This window comes from Salmo salar, chromosome 05, assembly GCF_965601325.2.
Source record: "Salmo salar chromosome 05, fSalSal1, whole genome shotgun sequence".
Classification (NCBI taxonomy): domain Eukaryota; kingdom Metazoa; phylum Chordata; class Actinopteri; order Salmoniformes; family Salmonidae; genus Salmo; species Salmo salar.
Window position 1 is genome coordinate 90,796,546 of NC_138295.1, and position 19,566 is coordinate 90,816,111.

Below are 19,566 nucleotides of genomic sequence, written 5' to 3' on the forward strand. Positions count from 1 at the left end.
GTGAGAACAGTATTATGAGAGAATGATTGTTATTTTATATAGGGGCAGTAACAGGCTAGAAAAGCCCCACCAGGTTAATGTTTACCTGGAATATGTGGATAAACTCAGCTCCTGTTGACATAACCCCAAGCTGCACATGCTGTTAACAATGTTAGACAGAGTCGGTCCAATGAAGGACTCATCTATTTCACTGGCTGTACTGTATTCCTAAAGTTACTGGTGCAATGAATGTTTAGCTTTTTGGTCCTTCTCCAGGTTTCTTCCTTTCTTCTAGGGAGTTTTTCCTTGCCGCTGTGCTGCTGCTCACTACCTGTTCTGATCTGAATAAATGGACAATCAAAATGAGGTGGTTGATTTGTATGGTGTTTATTACACAAAGGGAAAGGTTTCATATCCCAAAAACAAAAGGTTTAAGTGTCAAAAGGGATACCAACTTAAAAAAAAAAAAAACACATTTTCTCCCCAATGTCGATCTGGTCTCATCACTGCAACTCCCCAACGGGCTCGGGAGGCGAAGGTCAAGTCACGCGTCCTCCGAAACATGACCCGCCAAACCGAGCTTCTTATTAACACCCGCCCGCTTAACTCAGAGGTCAGTCGCACCAATGTGTCGGAGGAAACACTGTTCAACTGACTACCATGGTCAGTCTACAGGCACCCGGCCCACCACAAGGAGTCACTAGAGCGCCATGAGCCAAGTATAGCCCCCCTGGCCAAACTCTCCCCTAACCTGGACGACGCTGGGCCAATTGTGCACCGCCCGATGGGACTCCCGATCACAGCCGGTTGTGATACAGCCCGGGATCGAACCCAGGTCTGTAGTGACACCTCTAGCACTGCGATGCAGTGCCTTAGACCGCTGCGCCACTCGAGAGACCCCATGGATACCAACTTTTATCTCTCATTAATATCAATAGGCTAGGTTACATCAATGCCATTTGTCTAGTTACTATAAGGCTACATGTTTATCTATAGGTTAAAGTACTACTGGTTTCTGTCTTAGTATAAAGGTCTAATGTCCACATCAACAACCTTCGACCGACTTGATGACATCACAGCACGGCGGCGAGACCTCTCCTGCTCTTCTTGAACTCGCACACGTAGTACATGGTGATGTCACACTCCACCTGGTTCCAGGTACCTGTGGGTGATTACAATCAGGAGGACTAGTCCAAATGGAAGTGTTGATGGTGGCGTCCCCCCTTGCTCAGACGCTGCCGACGCATTCCAGGTCTCACAACACCTGGATAGGTATTTATTAAGTATCGGCTGACTACATTCATTATGTCACAGCAATCTGGTTCCAGACGGCACGGTCGATGACGTGGCACGCAACCATTGGCTGATACATGCAACGTCTGAGCAGGGGAGCACAGCCGATATCTTGACTCCGAAATGGTACTAAGTCCAAATGTATTTATTGGTTGTGTCTAAAGTGGCACCCTATACCCTAGCTTGACGCACTACGTTTGACCAGAGTAGTGTACACTATCGGGCAGAGAATAGAGTGCCATTTCAGAAGTTGCCCATTGATATCTAGAATTAGAATTAGGACTAGTCTATCGTAGTGAGTACATGTTAAAATGTCTTGCCATACCCGTACTGACCATCTTCACACAGCTGGTGTTGGAAGGGGCCCCTGATGGCTCCTCTAGGCCCCAGGCCGTATAGTTCCTCACTGGGGTCAGGTCTGCGTAAACAGGCCCTCCCCCCTTCAGCCCAGCCTGCAGCCCGATGAAGACCTGGGTAAGGCCAGCCTGGGTGACGTAGTCTGCTATCAGGGTGTTGGTGTCTGTTGTTTTGGGCATGGCGAGCATACCGCCCCTCAGCTTACAGTTTATCAGAGCCTCTCGGTACTTTCTGGCCTCTTTCACAATCAGGTAAAATTTCTCCTCTGTTTCCTTGATGCCTAAAATGACTGAATATGACATATGAGATGTAATAAGTTGGAGTCTAAACTCCTTATTCATTCAATTCAATATAAGTAAAAACTCCTTATTCAATCCAAGTCAAAACAATATTTTTGTTGTGTTGTGGAATGCCAGTTTGATTTACGTTGTGCTACACATTGGCTGAGATTTTCTTATTTTAGTTCAATTGTTTTCTAATGATCTGACCTGAAATGATGATTTAAGCAGAATACAACGACTTACCATTTTTCACAAACTTGACTGCATTCTTCAGCTTTCTGACATTGATGTCCATCTGTCCAACTACCTTCCTGTACCTCCCGCAGTCACATGTTGTTCCTGTCAGACATGCATGTAGTCAGGTATGGCATGTGTCTTCCAATAAACATCATTCTCTTTCAGGAAATCTCTTTTTGTAACCAGCCCAGTCCAGAATGTGAAGACACGACATTGTATGATAGTGACTTGGAGGTACTATCTCCAGTGGTTTGGAAACATACAGTACCAGTCAAAAGTTTGGACAAACCTACTCATTCAAGTGTTTTTCTTTTGTTTTTACTATTTTCTACATTGTAGAAATCAAAACTATGAAATAACACATATGGAATCATGTAGTAACCAAAAAAAACTAATCAAGATAGATTTCAGATTCTTCAAAGTAGCCACCTTTTGCCTCTTTGACAGCTTTGCACACTCTTGGCATTCTCTCAACCAGCTTCACCTGGAATGCTTTTCCAACAGTTTTGAAGGAGTTCCCACATATCCAGTGGTTTGGAAACATACATGAACAAAGAACGAGGATAAATAATGAACTAGCTCACCTGCTTTCCCTTTCAGTCCAGAAGGTCCATCAACTCCTGCTTCTCCTGCGTCCCCTAGAATTAACACGTACAGTTACACTACATATAAGGGTCAGCAGCATAGTCCAGGGAGGATAGAGACCAGCCATATACATTTTGCTGAGTAGATGTCTGCTTCAGGATGAAAACTATTTGCACTGCTAAGATATCACCACTAGACAGCAGCACTTCACAGTGCTTCACTTCATAGAGCAGAGATGTGGCAGGAGGGGGATTCAACCTCTCCCTACAGTAGATGCTGCTCTACCTCCTAACTGACAGGAGGGGGATTCAACCTCTCTCTACAGTAGATGTTTTACCTCCTAACTGACAGGAGGGGGATTCAACCTCTCTCTACAGTAGATGTTTTACCTCCTAACTGAGAGGAGGGGGATTCAACCTCTCTCTACAGTAGATGCTGCTCTACCTCCTAACTAACAGGAGGGTGATTCAACCTCTCTCTACAGTAGATGCTGCTCTACCTCCTAACTGACAGGAGGGGGATTCAACCTCTCTCTACAGTAGATGTTTTACCTCTTAACTGACACGAGGGGGATTCAACCACTCTCTACAGTAGATGCTGCTCTACCTCCTAACTGACAGGAGGGGGATTCAACCTCTCTCTACAGTAGATGCTGCTCTACCTCCTAACTGACAGGAGTGGGATTCAACCTCTCTCTACAGTAGATGTTTTACCTCCTAACTGACAGGAGGGGGATTCAACCTCTCTCTACAGTAGATGTTTTACCTCCTAACTGACTGGAGGGGGATTCAACCTCTCTCTACAGTAGGTGTTTTACCTCCTAACTGACATGAGGGGGATTCAACCTCTCTCTACAGTAGATGTTTTACCTCCTAACTGACAGGAGGGGGATTCAACCTCTCTACAGTAGATGCTGCTCTACCTCCTAACTGACAGCAGGGGGATTCAACCTCTCTACAGTAGATGCTGCTCTACCTCCTAACTGACAGGAGGGGGATTCAACCTCTCTCTACAGTAGGTGTTTTACCTCCTAACTGACAGGAGGGGGATTCACCTCTCTACAGTAGATGCTGCTCTACCTCCTAACTGACAGGAGGGGATTCAACCTCTCTCTACAGTAGATGTTTTACCTCCTAACTGACAGGAGGGGGATTCAACCTCTCTACAGTAGATGCTGCTCTACCTCCTAACTGACAGGAGGGGGATTCAACTCTCTCTACAGTAGATGCTGCTCTACCTCCTAACTGACAGGAGGGGGATTCAACCTCTCTCTACAGTAGATGCTGCTCTACCTCCTAACTGACAGGAGGGGGATTCAACCTCCCTACAGTAGATGTTTTACTTCCTAACTGACAGGAGGGGATTCAACCTCTCCCTACAGTAGATGCTGCTCTACCTCCTAACTGACAGGAGGGGGATTCAACCTCCCTACAGTAGATGTTTTACCTCCTAACTGACAGGAGGGGGATTCAACCTCTCCCTACAGTAGATGTTTTACCTCCTAACTGACAGGAGGGGGATTCAACCTCTCTCTACAGTAGATGCTGCTCTACCTCCTAACTGACAGGAGGGGGATTCAACCTCTCTCTACAGTAGATGTTTTACCTCCTAACTGACAGGAGGGGGATTCAACCTCTCCCTACAGTAGATGTTTTACCTCCTAACTGACTGGAGGGGGATTCAACCTCTCTCTACAGTAGATGTTTTACCTCCTAACTGAGAGGAGGGGGATTCAACCTCTCTCTACAGTAGATGCTGCTCTACCTCCTAACTAACAGGAGGGTGATTCAACCTCTCTCTACAGTAGATGCTGCTCTACCTCCTAACTGACAGGAGGGGGATTCAACCTCTCTCTACAGTAGATGTTTTACCTCTTAACTGACACGAGGGGGATTCAACCACTCTCTACAGTAGATGCTGCTCTACCTCCTAACTGACAGGAGGGGGGTTCAACCTCTCCCTACAGTAGATGTTTTACCTCCTAACTGACAGGAGGGGGATTCAACCTCTCTCTACAGTAGATGCTGCTCTACCTCCTAACTGACAGGAGTGGGATTCAACCTCTCTCTACAGTAGATGTTTTACCTCCTAACTGACAGGAGGGGGATTCAACCTCTCTCTACAGTAGATGTTTTACCTCCTAACTGACTGGAGGGGGATTCAACCTCTCTCTACAGTAGGTGTTTTACCTCCTAACTGACAGGAGGGGGATTCAACCTCTCTCTACAGTAGATGTTTTACCTCCTAACTGACAGGAGGGGGATTCAACCTCTCTACAGTAGATGCTGCTCTACCTCCTAACTGACAGCAGGGGGATTCAACCTCTCTACAGTAGATGCTGCTCTACCTCCTAACTGACAGGAGGGGGATTCAACCTCTCTCTACAGTAGGTGTTTTACCTCCTAACTGACAGGAGGGGGATTCACCTCTCTACAGTAGATGCTGCTCTACCTCCTAACTGACAGGAGGGGGATTCAACCTCTCTCTACAGTAGATGTTTTACCTCCTAACTGACAGGAGGGGGATTCAACCTCTCTACAGTAGATGCTGCTCTACCTCCTAACTGACAGGAGGGGGATTCAACCTCTCTCTACAGTAGATGCTGCTCTACCTCCTAACTGACAGGAGGGGGATTCAACCTCTCTCTACAGTAGATGCTGCTCTACCTCCTAACTGACAGGAGGGGGATTCAACCTCCCTACAGTAGATGTTTTACTTCCTAACTGACAGGAGGGGATTCAACCTCTCCCTACAGTAGATGCTGCTCTACCTCCTAACTGACAGGAGGGGGATTCAACCTCTCTCTACAGTAGATGTTTTACCTCCTAACTGAGAGGAGGGGGATTCAACCTCTCTCTACAGTAGATGCTGCTCTACCTCCTAACTAACAGGAGGGTGATTCAACCTCTCTCTACAGTAGATGCTGCTCTACCTCCTAACTGACAGGAGGGGGATTCAACCTCTCTCTACAGTAGATGTTTTACCTCCTAACTGAGAGGAGGGGGATTCAACCTCTCTCTACAGTAGATGCTGCTCTACCTCCTAACTAACAGGAGGGTGATTCAACCTCTCTCTACAGTAGATGCTGCTCTACCTCCTAACTGACAGGAGGGGGATTCAACCTCTCTCTACAGTAGATGTTTTACCTCTTAACTGACACGAGGGGGATTCAACCACTCTCTACAGTAGATGCTGCTCTACCTCCTAACTGACAGGAGGGGGGTTCAACCTCTCCCTACAGTAGATGTTTTACCTCCTAACTGACAGGAGGGGGATTCAACCTCTCTCTACAGTAGATGCTGCTCTACCTCCTAACTGACAGGAGTGGGATTCAACCTCTCTCTACAGTAGATGTTTTACCTCCTAACTGACAGGAGGGGGATTCAACCTCTCTCTACAGTAGATGTTTTACCTCCTAACTGACAGGAGGGGGATTCAACCTCTCTCTACAGTAGATGCTGCTCTACCTCCTAACTGACAGGAGTGGGATTCAACCTCTCTCTACAGTAGATGCTGCTCTACCTCCTAACTGACAGGAGGGGGATTCAACCTCTCTCTACAGTAGGTGTTTTACCTCCTAACTGACAGGAGGGGGATTCACCTCTCTACAGTAGATGCTGCTCTACCTCCTAACTGACAGGAGGGGGATTCAACCTCTCTCTACAGTAGATGTTTTACCTCCTAACTGACAGGAGGGGGATTCAACCTCTCTACAGTAGATGCTGCTCTACCTCCTAACTGACAGGAGGGGGATTCAACCTCTCTCTACAGTAGATGCTGCTCTACCTCCTAACTGACAGGAGGGGGATTCAACCTCTCTCTACAGTAGATGCTGCTCTACCTCCTAACTGACAGGAGGGGGATTCAACCTCCCTACAGTAGATGTTTTACTTCCTAACTGACAGGAGGGGATTCAACCTCTCCCTACAGTAGATGCTGCTCTACCTCCTAACTGACAGGAGGGGGATTCAACCTCCCTACAGTAGATGTTTTACCTCCTAACTGACAGGAGGGGGATTCAACCTCTCCCTACAGTAGATGTTTTACCTCCTAACTGACAGGAGGGGGATTCAACCTCTCTCTACAGTAGATGCTGCTCTACCTCCTAACTGACAGGAGGGGGATTCAACCTCTCTCTACAGTAGATGTTTTACCTCCTAACTGACAGGAGGGGGATTCAACCTCTCCCTACAGTAGATGTTTTACCTCCTAACTGACTGGAGGGGGATTCAACCTCTCTCTACAGTAGATGTTTTACCTCCTAACTGACAGGAGGGGGATTCAACCTCTCCCTACAGTAGATGTTTTACCTCCTAACTGACAGGAGGGGGATTCAACCTCTCTCTACAGTAGATGTTTTACCTCCTAACTGAGAGGAGGGGGATTCAACCTCTCTCTATAGTAGATGCTGCTCTACCTCCTAACTGACAGGAGGGGGATTCAACCTCTCTACAGTAGATGCTGCTCTACCTCCTAACTGACAGGATGGGGATTCAACCTCTCTCTACAGTAGATGCTGCTCTACCTCCTAACTAACAGGAGTGGGATTCAACCTCTCTCTACAGTAGATGTTTTACCTCCTAACTGACAGGAGGGGGATTCAACCTCTCTACAGTAGATGCTGCTCTACCTCCTAACTGACAGCAGGGGGATTCAACCTCTCTCTACAGTAGATGCTGCTCTACCTCCTAACTGACAGGAGGGGGATTCAACCTCTCCCTACAGTAGATGTTTTACCTCCTAACTGACAGGAGGGGGATTCAACCTCTCTCTACAGTAGATGCTGCTCTACCTCCTAACTGACAGGAGGGGGATTCAACCTCTCTACAGTAGATGTTTTACCTCCTAACTGACAGGAAGGTGAATCAACTCCTCCTACACTAGGTGCTTAACCCCCTAACTGGCAGTTTACAAATTAGGGGAAGTAAGTAGATTACCAACACAACACAGGTTGTTTTTATGACAGTTAGACTACCGGAGGGCAATAATGTGTAGGCGACACATTATTGTGTCACAAAATAGCTCAAGGATCTGAGATTTTCACTGAGATTGATTTGAAGGCTTTTCTCTTGACTTGATACAGCTTCATGAAATACCCTATATTTTCCACAGTTACCTGGAAGAATAGTACCAGCATAATGTTTTTATATAACCCAAATATGGATATTTTTAGATTATTGTTAGGCCTTAACCTACTAAGTTGAGGTCTGGATTTCTGTAGGTCTGTCAAAGCATTACAGACAGGATTGACCAGACTCTTTCTGTAGGTCTGTCAAAGCATTACAGACAGGATTAACCAGACTCTTTCTGTAGGTCTGTCAAAGCATTACAGACAGGATTGACCAGACTCTTTCTGTAGGGCTGTCAAAGCATTACAGACAGGATTGACCAGACTCTTTCTGTAGGGCTGTCAAAGCATTACAGACAGGATTGACCAGACTCTTTCTGTAGGGCTGTCAAAGCATTACAGACAGGATTGACCAGACTCTTTCTGTAGGGCTGTCAAAGCATTACAGACAGGATTGACCAGACTCTTTCTGTAGGGCTGTCAAAGCATTACAGACAGGATTGACCAGACTCTTTCTGTAGGTCTGTCAAAGCATTACAGACAGGATTGACCAGACTCTTTCTGTAGGGCTGTCAAAACATTACAGACAGGATTGACCAGACTCTTTCTGTAGGTCTGTCAAAGCATTACAGACAGGATTGACCAGACTCTTTCTGTAGGTCTGTCGAAGCATTACAGACAGGATTGACCAGACTCTTTCTGTAGGTCTGTCAAAGCATTACAGACAGGATTGACCAGACTCTTGATGAGGCCTTGAGGTTTACGTACATGTTACTCCAGAGAGGGGCTGCATCACAAATGACACCTTATTCCCTGTATAGTGCACTATTGTTAACCAGGCTCTGGTAGAAAGTAGTGCACTACTGTTGACCAGGCTCTGGTAGAAAGTAGTGCACTACTGTTGACCAGGCTCTGGTAGAAAGTAGTGCACTACTGTTGACCAGGCTCTGGTAGAAAGTAGTGCACTACTGTTGACCAGGCTCTGGTAGAAAGTAGTGCACTACTGTTGACCAGGCTCTGGTAGAAAGTAGTGCACTACTGTTGACCAGGCTCTGGTAGAAAGTAGTGCACTACTGTTGACCAGGCTCTGGTAGAAAGTAGTGCACTACTGTTGACCAGGCTCTGGTAGAAAGTAGTGTACTACTGTTGACCAGGCTCTGGTAGAAAGTAGTGCACTACTGTTGACCAGGCTCTGGTAGAAAGTAGTGCACTACTGTTGACCAGGCTCTGGTAGAAAGTAGTGCACTACTGTTGACCAGGCTCTGGTAGAAAGTAGTGCACTACTGTTGACTAGGCTCTGGTAGAAAGTAGTGCACTACTGTTGACCAGGCTCTGGTAGAAAGTAGTGCACTACTGTTGACCAGGCTCTGGTAGAAAGTAGTGCACTACTGTTGACCAGGCTCTGGTAGAAAGTAGTGCACTACTGTTGACCAGGCTCTGGTAGAAAGTAGTGCACTACTGTTGACCAGGCTCTGGTAGAAAGTAGTGCACTACTGTTGACCAGGCTCTGGTAGAAAGTAGTGCACTACTGTTGACCAGGCTCTGGTAGAAAGTAGTGCACTACTGTTGACCAGGCTCTGGTAGAAAGTAGTGCACTACTGTTGACCAGGCTCTGGTAGAAAGTAGTGCACTACTGTTGACCAGGCTCTGGTAGAAAGTAGTGCACTACTGTTGACCAGGCTCTGGTAGAAAGTAGTGCACTACTGTTGACCAGGCTCTGGTAGAAAGTAGTGCACTACTGTTGACCAGGCTCTGGTAGAAAGTAGTGCACTACTGTTGACCAGGCTCTGGTAGAAAGTAGTGCACTACTGTTGACCAGGCTCTGGTAGAAAGTAGTGCACTACTGTTGACCAGGCTCTGGTAGAAAGTAGTGCACTACTGTTGACCAGGCTCTGGTAGAAAGTAGTGCACTACTGTTGACCAGGCTCTGGTAGAAAGTAGTGCACTACTGTTGACCAGGCTCTGGTAGAAAGTAGTGCACTACTGTTGACCAGGCTCTGGTAGAAAGTAGTGCACTACTGTTGACCAGGCTCTGGTAGAAAGTAGTGCACTACTGTTGACCAGGCTCTGGTAGAAAGTAGTGCACTACTGTGGACCAGGCTCTGGTAGAAAGTAGTGCACTACTGTGGACCAGGCTCTGGTAGAAAGTAGTGCACTACTGTTGACCAGGCTCTGGTAGAAAGTAGTGCACTACTGTTGACCAGGCTCTGGTAGAAAGTAGTGCACTACTGTTGACCAGGCTCTGGTAGAAAGTAGTGCACTACTGTTGACCAGGCTCTGGTAGAAAGTAGTGCACTACTGTTGACCAGGCTCTGGTAGAAAGTAGTGCACTACTGTTGACCAGGCTCTGGTAGAAAGTAGTGCACTACTGTTGACCAGGCTCTGGTAGAAAGTAGTGCACTACTGTTGACCAGGCTCTGGTAGAAAGTAGTGCACTACTGTTGACCAGGCTCTGGTAGAAAGTAGTGCACTACTGTTGACCAGGCTCTGGTAGAAAGTAGTGCACTACTGTTGACCAGGCTCTGGTAGAAAGTAGTGCACTACTGTTGACCAGGCTCTGGTAGAAAGTAGTGCACTACTGTTGACCAGGCTCTGGTAGAAAGTAGTGCACTACTGTTGACCAGGCTCTGGTAGAAAGTAGTGCACTACTGTTGACCAGGCTCTGGTAGAAAGTAGTGCACTACTGTTGACCAGGCTCTGGTAGAAAGTAGTGCACTACTGTTGACCAGGCTCTGGTAGAAAGTAGTGCACTACTGTTGACCAGGCTCTGGTAGAAAGTAGTGCACTACTGTTGACTAGGCTCTGGTAGAAAGTAGTGCACTACTGTTGACCAGGCTCTGGTAGAAAGTAGTGCACTACTGTTGACTAGGCTCTGGTAGAAAGTAGTGCACTACTGTGGACCAGGCTCTGGTAGAAAGTAGTGCACTACTGTTGACCAGGCTCTGGTAGAAAGTAGTGCACTACTGTTGACCAGGCTCTGGTAGAAAGTAGTGCACTACTGTGGACCAGGCTCTGGTAGAAAGTAGTGCACTATATAGGGAATAGAAGGCATTTGGGATGTACAAAGGGATTCAAGGAGGACATAATGGTTTAGCTCTCAGTAAACATGTTCCTGAGTCCCTTCCAAGCTGATCACATTGACGACCGTGGAAAGTAATTCTCTACTAGCAGACCTGAGTTGAAATACTATCTGATACTAATACTAAATACTATTAACAGTACCATCACATTATTGGTCAATAACACACAAGGTCCAACAGAACTCTGACTTCTGATTTAACCCCTCAGAAAGACACACGTACACACCACACACACACACACACACACACACACACACACACACACACACACACACACACACACACACGCACACACGTACACACACACACACACACGTACACACACACACACACACACACACATACCGTTTCTTTTGAGAGGTAGGGTGGAAGAGCTGTTGGAGCTGTTGGAGCTGTTGGGGAGCTGTTGTTGTGGGGGGGTTACGTGCCTTGCTCAAGGGCACAACGGCATCTAGGAAAATCTTTTATCTGTGCTTGATTGAGCTGGCCTGGCTAAATAGACCGATAGAATAGTCCCAACACTGTAACCCCTGTCCGTCTGATACTACAGGCAGGCCAGGCTAGAGCACTGTAACCCCTGTCCGTCTGATACTACAGGCAGGCCAGGCTAGAGCACTGTAACCCCTGTCCGTCTGATACTACAGGCAGGCCAGGCTAGAGCACTGTAACCCCTGTCCGTCTGATACTACAGGCAGGCCAGGCTAGAGCACTGTAACCCCTGTCCGTCTGATACTACAGGCAGGCCAGGCTAGAGCACTGTAACCCCTGTCCGTCTGATACTACAGGCAGGCCAGGCTAGAGCACTGTAACCCCTGTCCGTCTGATACTACAGGCAGGCCAGGCTAGAGCACTGTAACCCCTGTCCGTCTGATACTACAGGCAGGCCAGGCTAGAGCACTGTAACCCCTGTCCGTCTGATACTACAGGCAGGCCAGGCTAGAGCACTGTAACCCCTGTCCGTCTGATACTACAGGCAGGCCAGACTAGAGCACTGTAACCCCTGTCCGTCTGATACTACAGGCAGGCCAGGCTAGAGCACTGTAACCCCTGTCCGTCTGATACTACAGGCAGGCCAGACTAGAGCACTGTAACCCCTGTCCGTCTGATACTACAGGCAGGCCAGGCTAGAGCACTGTAACCCCTGTCCGTCTGTTACTACAGGCATGCCAGGCTAGAGCACTGTAACCCCTGTCCGTCTGTTACTACAGGCAGGCCAGGCTAGAGCACTGTAACCCCTGTCCGTCTGATACTACAGGCAGGCCAGGCTAGAGCACTGTAACCCCTGTCCGTCTGTTACTACAGGCAGGCCAGACTAGAGCACTGTAACCCCTGTCCGTCTGATACTACAGGCAGGCCAGGCTAGAGCACTGTAACCCCTGTCCGTCTGATACTACAGGCAGGCCAGGCTAGAGCACTGTAACCCCTGTCCGTCTGATACTACAGGCAGGCCAGGCTAGAGCACTGTAACCCCTGTCCGTCTGATACTACAGGCAGGCCAGGCTAGAGCACTGTAACCCCTGTCCGTCTGATACTACAGGCAGGCCAGGCTAGAGCACTGTAACCCCTGCCCGTCTGATACTACACGCAGGCCAGGCTAGAGCAAATGATCAAAGAATGGAAAGATTTCAAATAGTATTTGAACCCAGGTCTGTCTAATAGATGCATCAACAACCCGAGTTGAAGGGTTCAATGGGAAGAGAGGCTGAATACATTGGATAAAAACTAAACAAGTAGCTGTTTATGTAAAACAAACTTGATGAAGGTCTCTCCCAGGTAGTTTGGGTCTGGCAGTGTGTCTCTGTGGCTACGGCCTAAATGGCACCCTATTCCCTGTATAGTGCACTATTTTTGACCAGCCCTATGGGTAGTAGTGCACTACTTTTGACCAGTCCTATGGCTGAATAGGGTGCCAGTAGAGACACGGCCTCTGTATCATTGGCCTGAGAAGCAGCCAGAACAGTTTTCTTCTCCATAAGCAGAATGTTTCTCAGTCAGTCTGATTACTAAGTGATTACCTTTGTCTCCAGCAGGACCCATCTTTCCCATCCTGCCCACCTCTCCTTTATCTCCGAGCTCCCCTGTCAAACCTGAAAGAGAGGGCAGGAGAAGACTGGTGAACTGCCAGACCAAAGAAAATTGTAAATAGGTAGAGAGTTTTTTTGGTCTGTTTCTTTACTGCTGTTTTCTTGTGTTTTTTATGGCAGTTAGGCTACTGATGGAATTTAAAGCGAGAAACTAAAGGCCAGAGAGAGAGAGAGAGGGGAGAGAGAGGGGGAGAGAGAAAGATGGGAGGAGAGATAGAGAAGGTGGAGGGAGAGAGAGAGGGTGAGAGAGAGAAAGAAAGGGGGAGAGAGGGGGAGAGTGAGAGGGGGGAGAGGGTGGAGAACGAGAAAGAGGGGGAGATGAAGAGGGGGTAGAGAGAGAGAGAGGGGGAGAGTGAGAGGGGGGAGAGGGTGGAGAACGAGAAAGAGGAGGAGATGAAGAGGGGGGAGAGAGAGACCCAACCAAATCATGAGAAAACAAAAAGTTAATTACTTGACACATTGGAAAAAAACAGTGCAAACTGGAATGCTATTTGGCCCTAAACAGAGAGAACACAGTGGCAGAATACTTGACCACTGTGACTGACCCAAACTTAAGGAAAGCTTTGACTATGTACAGACTCGGTGATCATAGCCTTGCTATTGAAACAGGCCGCCGTAGACAGACCTGGCTCTCAAGAGAAGACAGGCTATGTGCACACTGCCCACAAAATGAGGTGGAAACTGAGCTGCACTTCCTAACCTCCTGCCAAATGTATGACCATGTTAGAGACACATTGTTCCCTCAGAATACACAGATCCACAAAGAATTCGAAAGCAAACCCAATTTTGATAAACTCCCATATCTATTGGGTGAAATACCACAGTGTGCCTCACAGCAGCAAGATGTGTGACCTGTTGCCACAAGAAAAGGGCAACCAGTGAAGAACAAACACCATTGTAAATACAACCCATATTTATGTTTATTTATTTTCCCTTTTGTACTTTAAATATTTGCACATCATTACAACACTGTATATAGACATAATATGACATTTGAAATGTCTTTATTCTTTTGGAACTTCTATGAGTGTAATGTTTACTGTTAATTGTATTGTTAATTTCACTTTTGTTTATTATCTACTTCACTTGCTTTGGCAATGTTAACATATATTCCCGATGCCAATAAAGCCCCTTGAATTGAGAGAGACGGATTGGGAAATCTGCTTTTTATGCCGGAGCCGTTCTGCCAGGACCCAAATGAGTATTTCCTCAGGAAATATTCAGCTGCAAATGGACAGTAGTTGAAATAATAACTGATGCAGGACTCTCTTCCCAAAAGCCTGTACCACACATTATCCATCTAGCATCAGGCAATATTGTTTTTCACAATCTAATTCAGCCATGTCCATTTTGGTTCAATTGGAATTGTTTTGTATCTTCACAGATTGTGTAAAGCGTTTTTTTTTCTCCAGGTTGTGAGATCTCATGGTGTTTTTCCAAATTAGGCCTACTGTTGGGTTTTGTTCAGCCTAGCATATTGTAGCGACCCGCACAGACAGTTGTGGGTTATGTGTTAGGCTATTAGTGGGTTGTGTCGTACTTACCAGTGTTCGCGGGGTCATGCCAATCAACCTGCTATCTGCCAATCACGGGAATGCCTGGAATGTTCGGATACCGGGCAGCCTGGTGGTTGGCGGAGTGGCGTGAAGGGGGGTTGGGCAGGGGGATGGAGCATTGGATGTTAAAACCGGGTTTAGCCATTGTTCTCTCTCTTACGTCTGGGCTTCACAAGAGAAGGTCACGGTTGGTTTGTAGTGTACCTTTCATTTATTTGGCGTGGGCTACGGCCAAACAGTAGCCTGTGTTAAGTTGTGTTAATAAACCGTCCATTCGTTAACTCCATCCTCTGTCTGGACAATTGTTCCTTCATGATCTAGTCAGGTCATTACAATATGTACAGCTCAAGTATTTTAGTCATCATAATTTTTCAGGGCAATAATTTCAGCATAATTTCAGCAGCCTGAATTTTTTTTAAGGAAAGATCCTAACACACGGAAACATTTCTCAACATGGAACATCATCATTATGGTGTCTGCTTTCATATTCTAGCAGGTGGGACATTTAAAATGACAGGCTGAACGTGAAGAGATTGTTTGATTTAGTCAGTAACAGTCTTTATAAAAGTGGATGCTGATTGGACGAGCAGCGTTCCAAGCCGTGTTGTATCGGCGGTCAGACACCGTTATGCCTGATAACTCTTCCACCTCCGTAAGACTGGCATGGTCGTGTTGCTGTCCGAATCATCTCTTGTATTTATCCCAACTCGCACATGATTTCCCCTTGCTTCCAGCCTAGCATTTAGTTTGGTACAGCGGGGGATAATATAAGCCTCGCTGTCTGCCTGTCAGGCCTCGGAAACATTGTTCAACTTTTGAGTTTAGATCTCTGTAGTAGCATACAGTGAACGGTGCCCAGACGAGACTCGACAACTTTTTCTGAGCCAGTCGATATCACCCATCAACGTCATTATCGTGGACATATCCAAGTAAATGCCAATAGAAAAACAAGCTCAAACAAACGGAAATGCAGTTTGTGTACTGTCATTCAAGGTTCAATGTTTTGACGTGACTGAGTTAGCTGAAGTTGGCTAGCTGTCTAGCAAGTGACAAGAACTTTATAGCCTGCATAGCAACCATTTTATTTACAACGGATGACCAGGCCTTTTGCATAGCAACTATGCAAAAATCATTTACAACTGACATGACCAAAATAACTAACAACCAGATTATTGACTTATCCAAATAACGTTTTTAATGAAAATATGTAACCATTGTTATTTTAAATATGTTGGTAAGAGTTTTATAAAAGCAATAAGGCACACAAGGTAGTGGTTTATCGCATCGAGCCGAACAATACCATTTACCTGCTGTGACAGTAGTCATTATATAGCACTGCCTCTTGCACCTTATTGCTTAATTATCCACTACTTATACAGGTCTGATTATTGACATTTTCTCACTGATATTGCCCGTTTAACTGGTCAAAAGTACTGTATTATTTAAGGAAAATATGGTGCCATTTGTGATGCATTTTAGTTTAGTGACCCTTTCATGCAATGTAAAATTAAAGGCAATTACCCTTTGGCTTCAGTCAATCTTAGCTTAGTCAACGACAGTAGTATGTGTAGTGGATGTTTTAAACTCACTTTGATGGTTAGTAACCCTCTTTAAGCCCCATTTAGATATGAAAGTAACTCTAACATCTCTTAGTAAATTACCTGTAAAGGAAACTTTGATCAAGCTGTGTATTTACTGGAATGTCATGTAATGGATTTATAAAGCATTACGTTATGGTGAACATACATCATATCCAACCTAACAACAAACATACAGGAAACCAACATTGTTAGTTTTGTTATACACTGTGGGTGAAGTTGAAAAAACAAGTCAACAAGTTTTATTTGTTCTTTCTTTTTTTTGGAAATGACTCCAACGGTCCTGGCTGGCATTTGTCTCTGTCTGTTGGTCCGATTATAGAGGTGTGTGTTTGTGAAAGAGGCCAACCAGCCAGAAGTTAAGTTAGCACCTGGCCCTGCCTCCCTGCCTCCTACTTCCACCTCCCACAGAACATATATGGTGCTCTCGCCGACCGCTGGCCGCCATCCTGCAGCAGCAGCAATTAACACGTCTGCTCTGATGTGACTTCCTTCAAGGAAAAGCAGAGAGTCAGGCTCAGGGAGGCTGGCTGGTCTGGCCCAGGCTACTCCACTGTAACTCAGCTCACTGCCGGTGCCAATTAGACCTCACTCACGTCAGAGTCAGACACATTGCTGCTCTGAATCTAGAACGACTGGGGGGATAGCTAGTCTGTTCTGCTTCTGAATCTAGAAAGACTGGGGGGATAGCTAGTCTGTTCTGCTTCTGAATCTAGAAAGACTGGGGGGATAGCTAGTCTGTTCTGCTTTTGAGTCTAGAGTATTGAGTGCTTATATAGGCATTTACCTTCAACTGAGGGGGTTTACATACCTTTATCTCTGGGGACTGACTGCGTGGGCAGGGTGGAAACATATTTTATAAATAGTAAAGTACAGATACCCTCAAAACTACATAAGTAATACTTTAAAGTATTTTTACTTAAGTACTATACACCACTACGCGTGGGAATATACAAAACACCTCAGCTCACTTAGATGTTAACAAACTCTGTTTAGATACTCTGTTTAAAACCATCAAGACAACAATTTAAAAACAATTAAAAAAGGATCAGTAGAACTTTCCGGAGAGTTGAATCAACTCTCTGGCTTTTATACCACTTCCTTTTAATTCCTCAATGATTCATGTATTTTAATATTAAACCAATAAAAAATATATAAGGAGGAACCTAGTAGTCCTGGTGGGCCGGTCTTTCCCAGCCGTCCCTGGTCTCCCTCGTCTCCTCCTTCACCCAGGTCTCCTGTTAGGAGAGGAAGAAAAGTTCAGAGGAGATTCAGCAACTCTTGGAGGCCAATGGAAGTAAATAAAAACGCTTCTTTATTGTTGCACGTAAAACCAATGTGTTTCGGCTTTTGGCCTTCAGAGTTTTTTTTTTTACATAAATAAAATAAACTTTGATGCTTTTATACATTTCAAAATGGCCTCCTATGAACTCAGAGCCCAATCACAATGAGGGGAAGAAAAAGCATATAACCCATTTTATGACAATGCAATAAATATGTCAAGCAAACTACAGAGAGAAGAGACCGACAGTAGAGACAGAGGTTTGTTCAGTGGACTGAAAGGGTCTCATTTGACCTGAGAAAACCTGACTCAGTAGTGCCTTGGCTTTTCTGTGCCTGGTTTACAGGTTCACTGACTTCAAGACAAAACGTAGCCGTTCTTTCTCAGTCCATATAGACAGTACTGTTTGGGATGGGTCTTATCTAAATAAACTCCTCTATTGTGGAGCAGCTGTTTCAATACAGACAGTCAGCCAGACAGTCATAGTGGCCACTTCTCTGGCGCTAGCAATAGCACGCAAAACAAAGTGAAACATTTCCTTGTGTATAAATTACTCATGACATACAGTAAATACTCCTCCTAAAATCCCCAAATAAGTATTACCTCTACTGTCTAAGGGTGTTAGTTCTAGTCCAACATACAGAGCCAACACCGTGTTAATACTGCACAACACTACAACAGTAGCAGCCTCCCATACCAGCCATGTCTTAAGGCTGTTGCCCCAATAAAGGAGATGGAAGTGACTGTACTGTTTCAACACATGGTTATTGTTTAATACCAGCAGGGTTTCTGTAGGAAACAAGCTACTGTTGTAGTAAAACAAATAACACATTGTTTACTTGTAACATCATGGTTTCTGTAGGAAACAAGCTACTGTTGTAGTAAAACAACAGCAACCGAGGCATGCTATCTCCATTAACCAGGCTGTATCACAACCGGCCATGATTGGGAGTCCCATACCAGGCTGTATCACAACCAGCCGTGATTGGGAGTCCCATACCAGGCTGTATCACAACCAGCCGTGATTGGGAGTCCCATACCAGGCTGTATCACAACCAGCCGTGATTGGGAGTCCCATACCAGGCTGTATCACAACCAGCCGTGATTGGGAGTCCCATACCAGGCTGTATCACAACCAGCCGTGATTGGGAGTCCCATAGGGCGGCGCACAATTGGCCCAGCGTCGTCCGGGTTTGGCCGGGGTAGGCCGTCATTGTAAATAAGAATGTGTTCTTAACTGACTTGCCTAGTTAAATAAAGGTTAAATAAAACATTTAAAAATAAAAATTAACCACCTGGTTTAACATGGTGCAGACAGATCATGCTATCTCCATTAACCACCTGGTTTAACATGGTGCAGACAGATCACGCTATCTCCATTAACCACCTGGTTTAACATGGTGCAGACAGATCACGCTATCTCCATTAACCGCCTGGTTTAACATGGTGCAGACAGATCACGCTATCTCCATTAACCGCCTGGTTTAACATGGTGCAGACAGATCATGCTATCTCCATTAACCGCCTGGTTTAACATGGTGCAGACAGACTTTAGATCATCATTTGTTTGCTTTAAATTTAAAATGATTTGAATTTGCATAACATATCAATTAAATGGCAAATGGCAATATCTATGATGAGGTTTACAAGATGTTTTTCGAACCCTGACTATTCCCAAGCTCTTACATAACATCAGACAGATTACTGTACTGTAGAGAAACACCAGATAGTTCTAAAATCCTTTAGAAAGCCTGCAGATGGAAGATTGAAAACATCACCTTTAGATCCTGGTAGAATAGTGTTGGAACAGACTTCGACCGCATTAAGAGAATCAAAGATAGTTGAAAGAACAGAGAGCACCAGTAGCCTCCTGCTGAAGTAGTGATGTTTCATGTCCTTTAGTTTGAGGATTCAATACAGCACAAGGACCATACAGTATGTTTTAGACGCAGAGCTGGGTTCTATCTTTGTTTACCAAACGTTATCACTTCACTGTCATGCTGTCAGACAACATTATCCAGGCTAGGTAATTAGCCAGGGTAGGTAGGGGACACATGTTTTCTCACTCTTGTATCTGGAATTTGAGTGAACAAATTAGTGACTATCTTTGCAATGTTGTATTTGCCCCAGGATTATGTTATATCAATGTATTATTACTACTGTTAT

At 45.6% G+C, this 19,566-nt stretch overlaps 1 protein-coding gene across 2 annotated transcripts; it reads right to left on the reverse strand.

Moving 5' to 3' along the window:
• Positions 1-350: 350 nt before the first annotated feature.
• LOC106596782 (collectin-10) lies at positions 351-19,359 on the reverse strand. Of its 2 annotated transcripts, none has more exons than XM_045719310.2 (7): positions 19,179-19,359; positions 17,285-17,356; positions 12,896-12,967; positions 2,732-2,785; positions 2,154-2,249; positions 1,608-1,918; positions 351-1,141 (listed from the first exon to the last, which is right to left on the reverse strand). In XM_045719310.2, the coding sequence occupies exons 1-7, from the start codon at positions 19,291-19,293 to the stop codon at positions 1,025-1,027; spliced, it is 837 nt and encodes a 278-aa protein (XP_045575266.2). In that variant the 5' UTR covers positions 19,294-19,359; the 3' UTR covers positions 351-1,024. The 2 variants fall into 2 exon arrangements, with proteins under 2 accessions (XP_045575266.2, XP_045575267.2); XM_045719311.2 differs by having other exon boundaries at positions 1,598-1,918.
• Between the last annotated feature and the right edge of the window lie 207 nt (positions 19,360-19,566).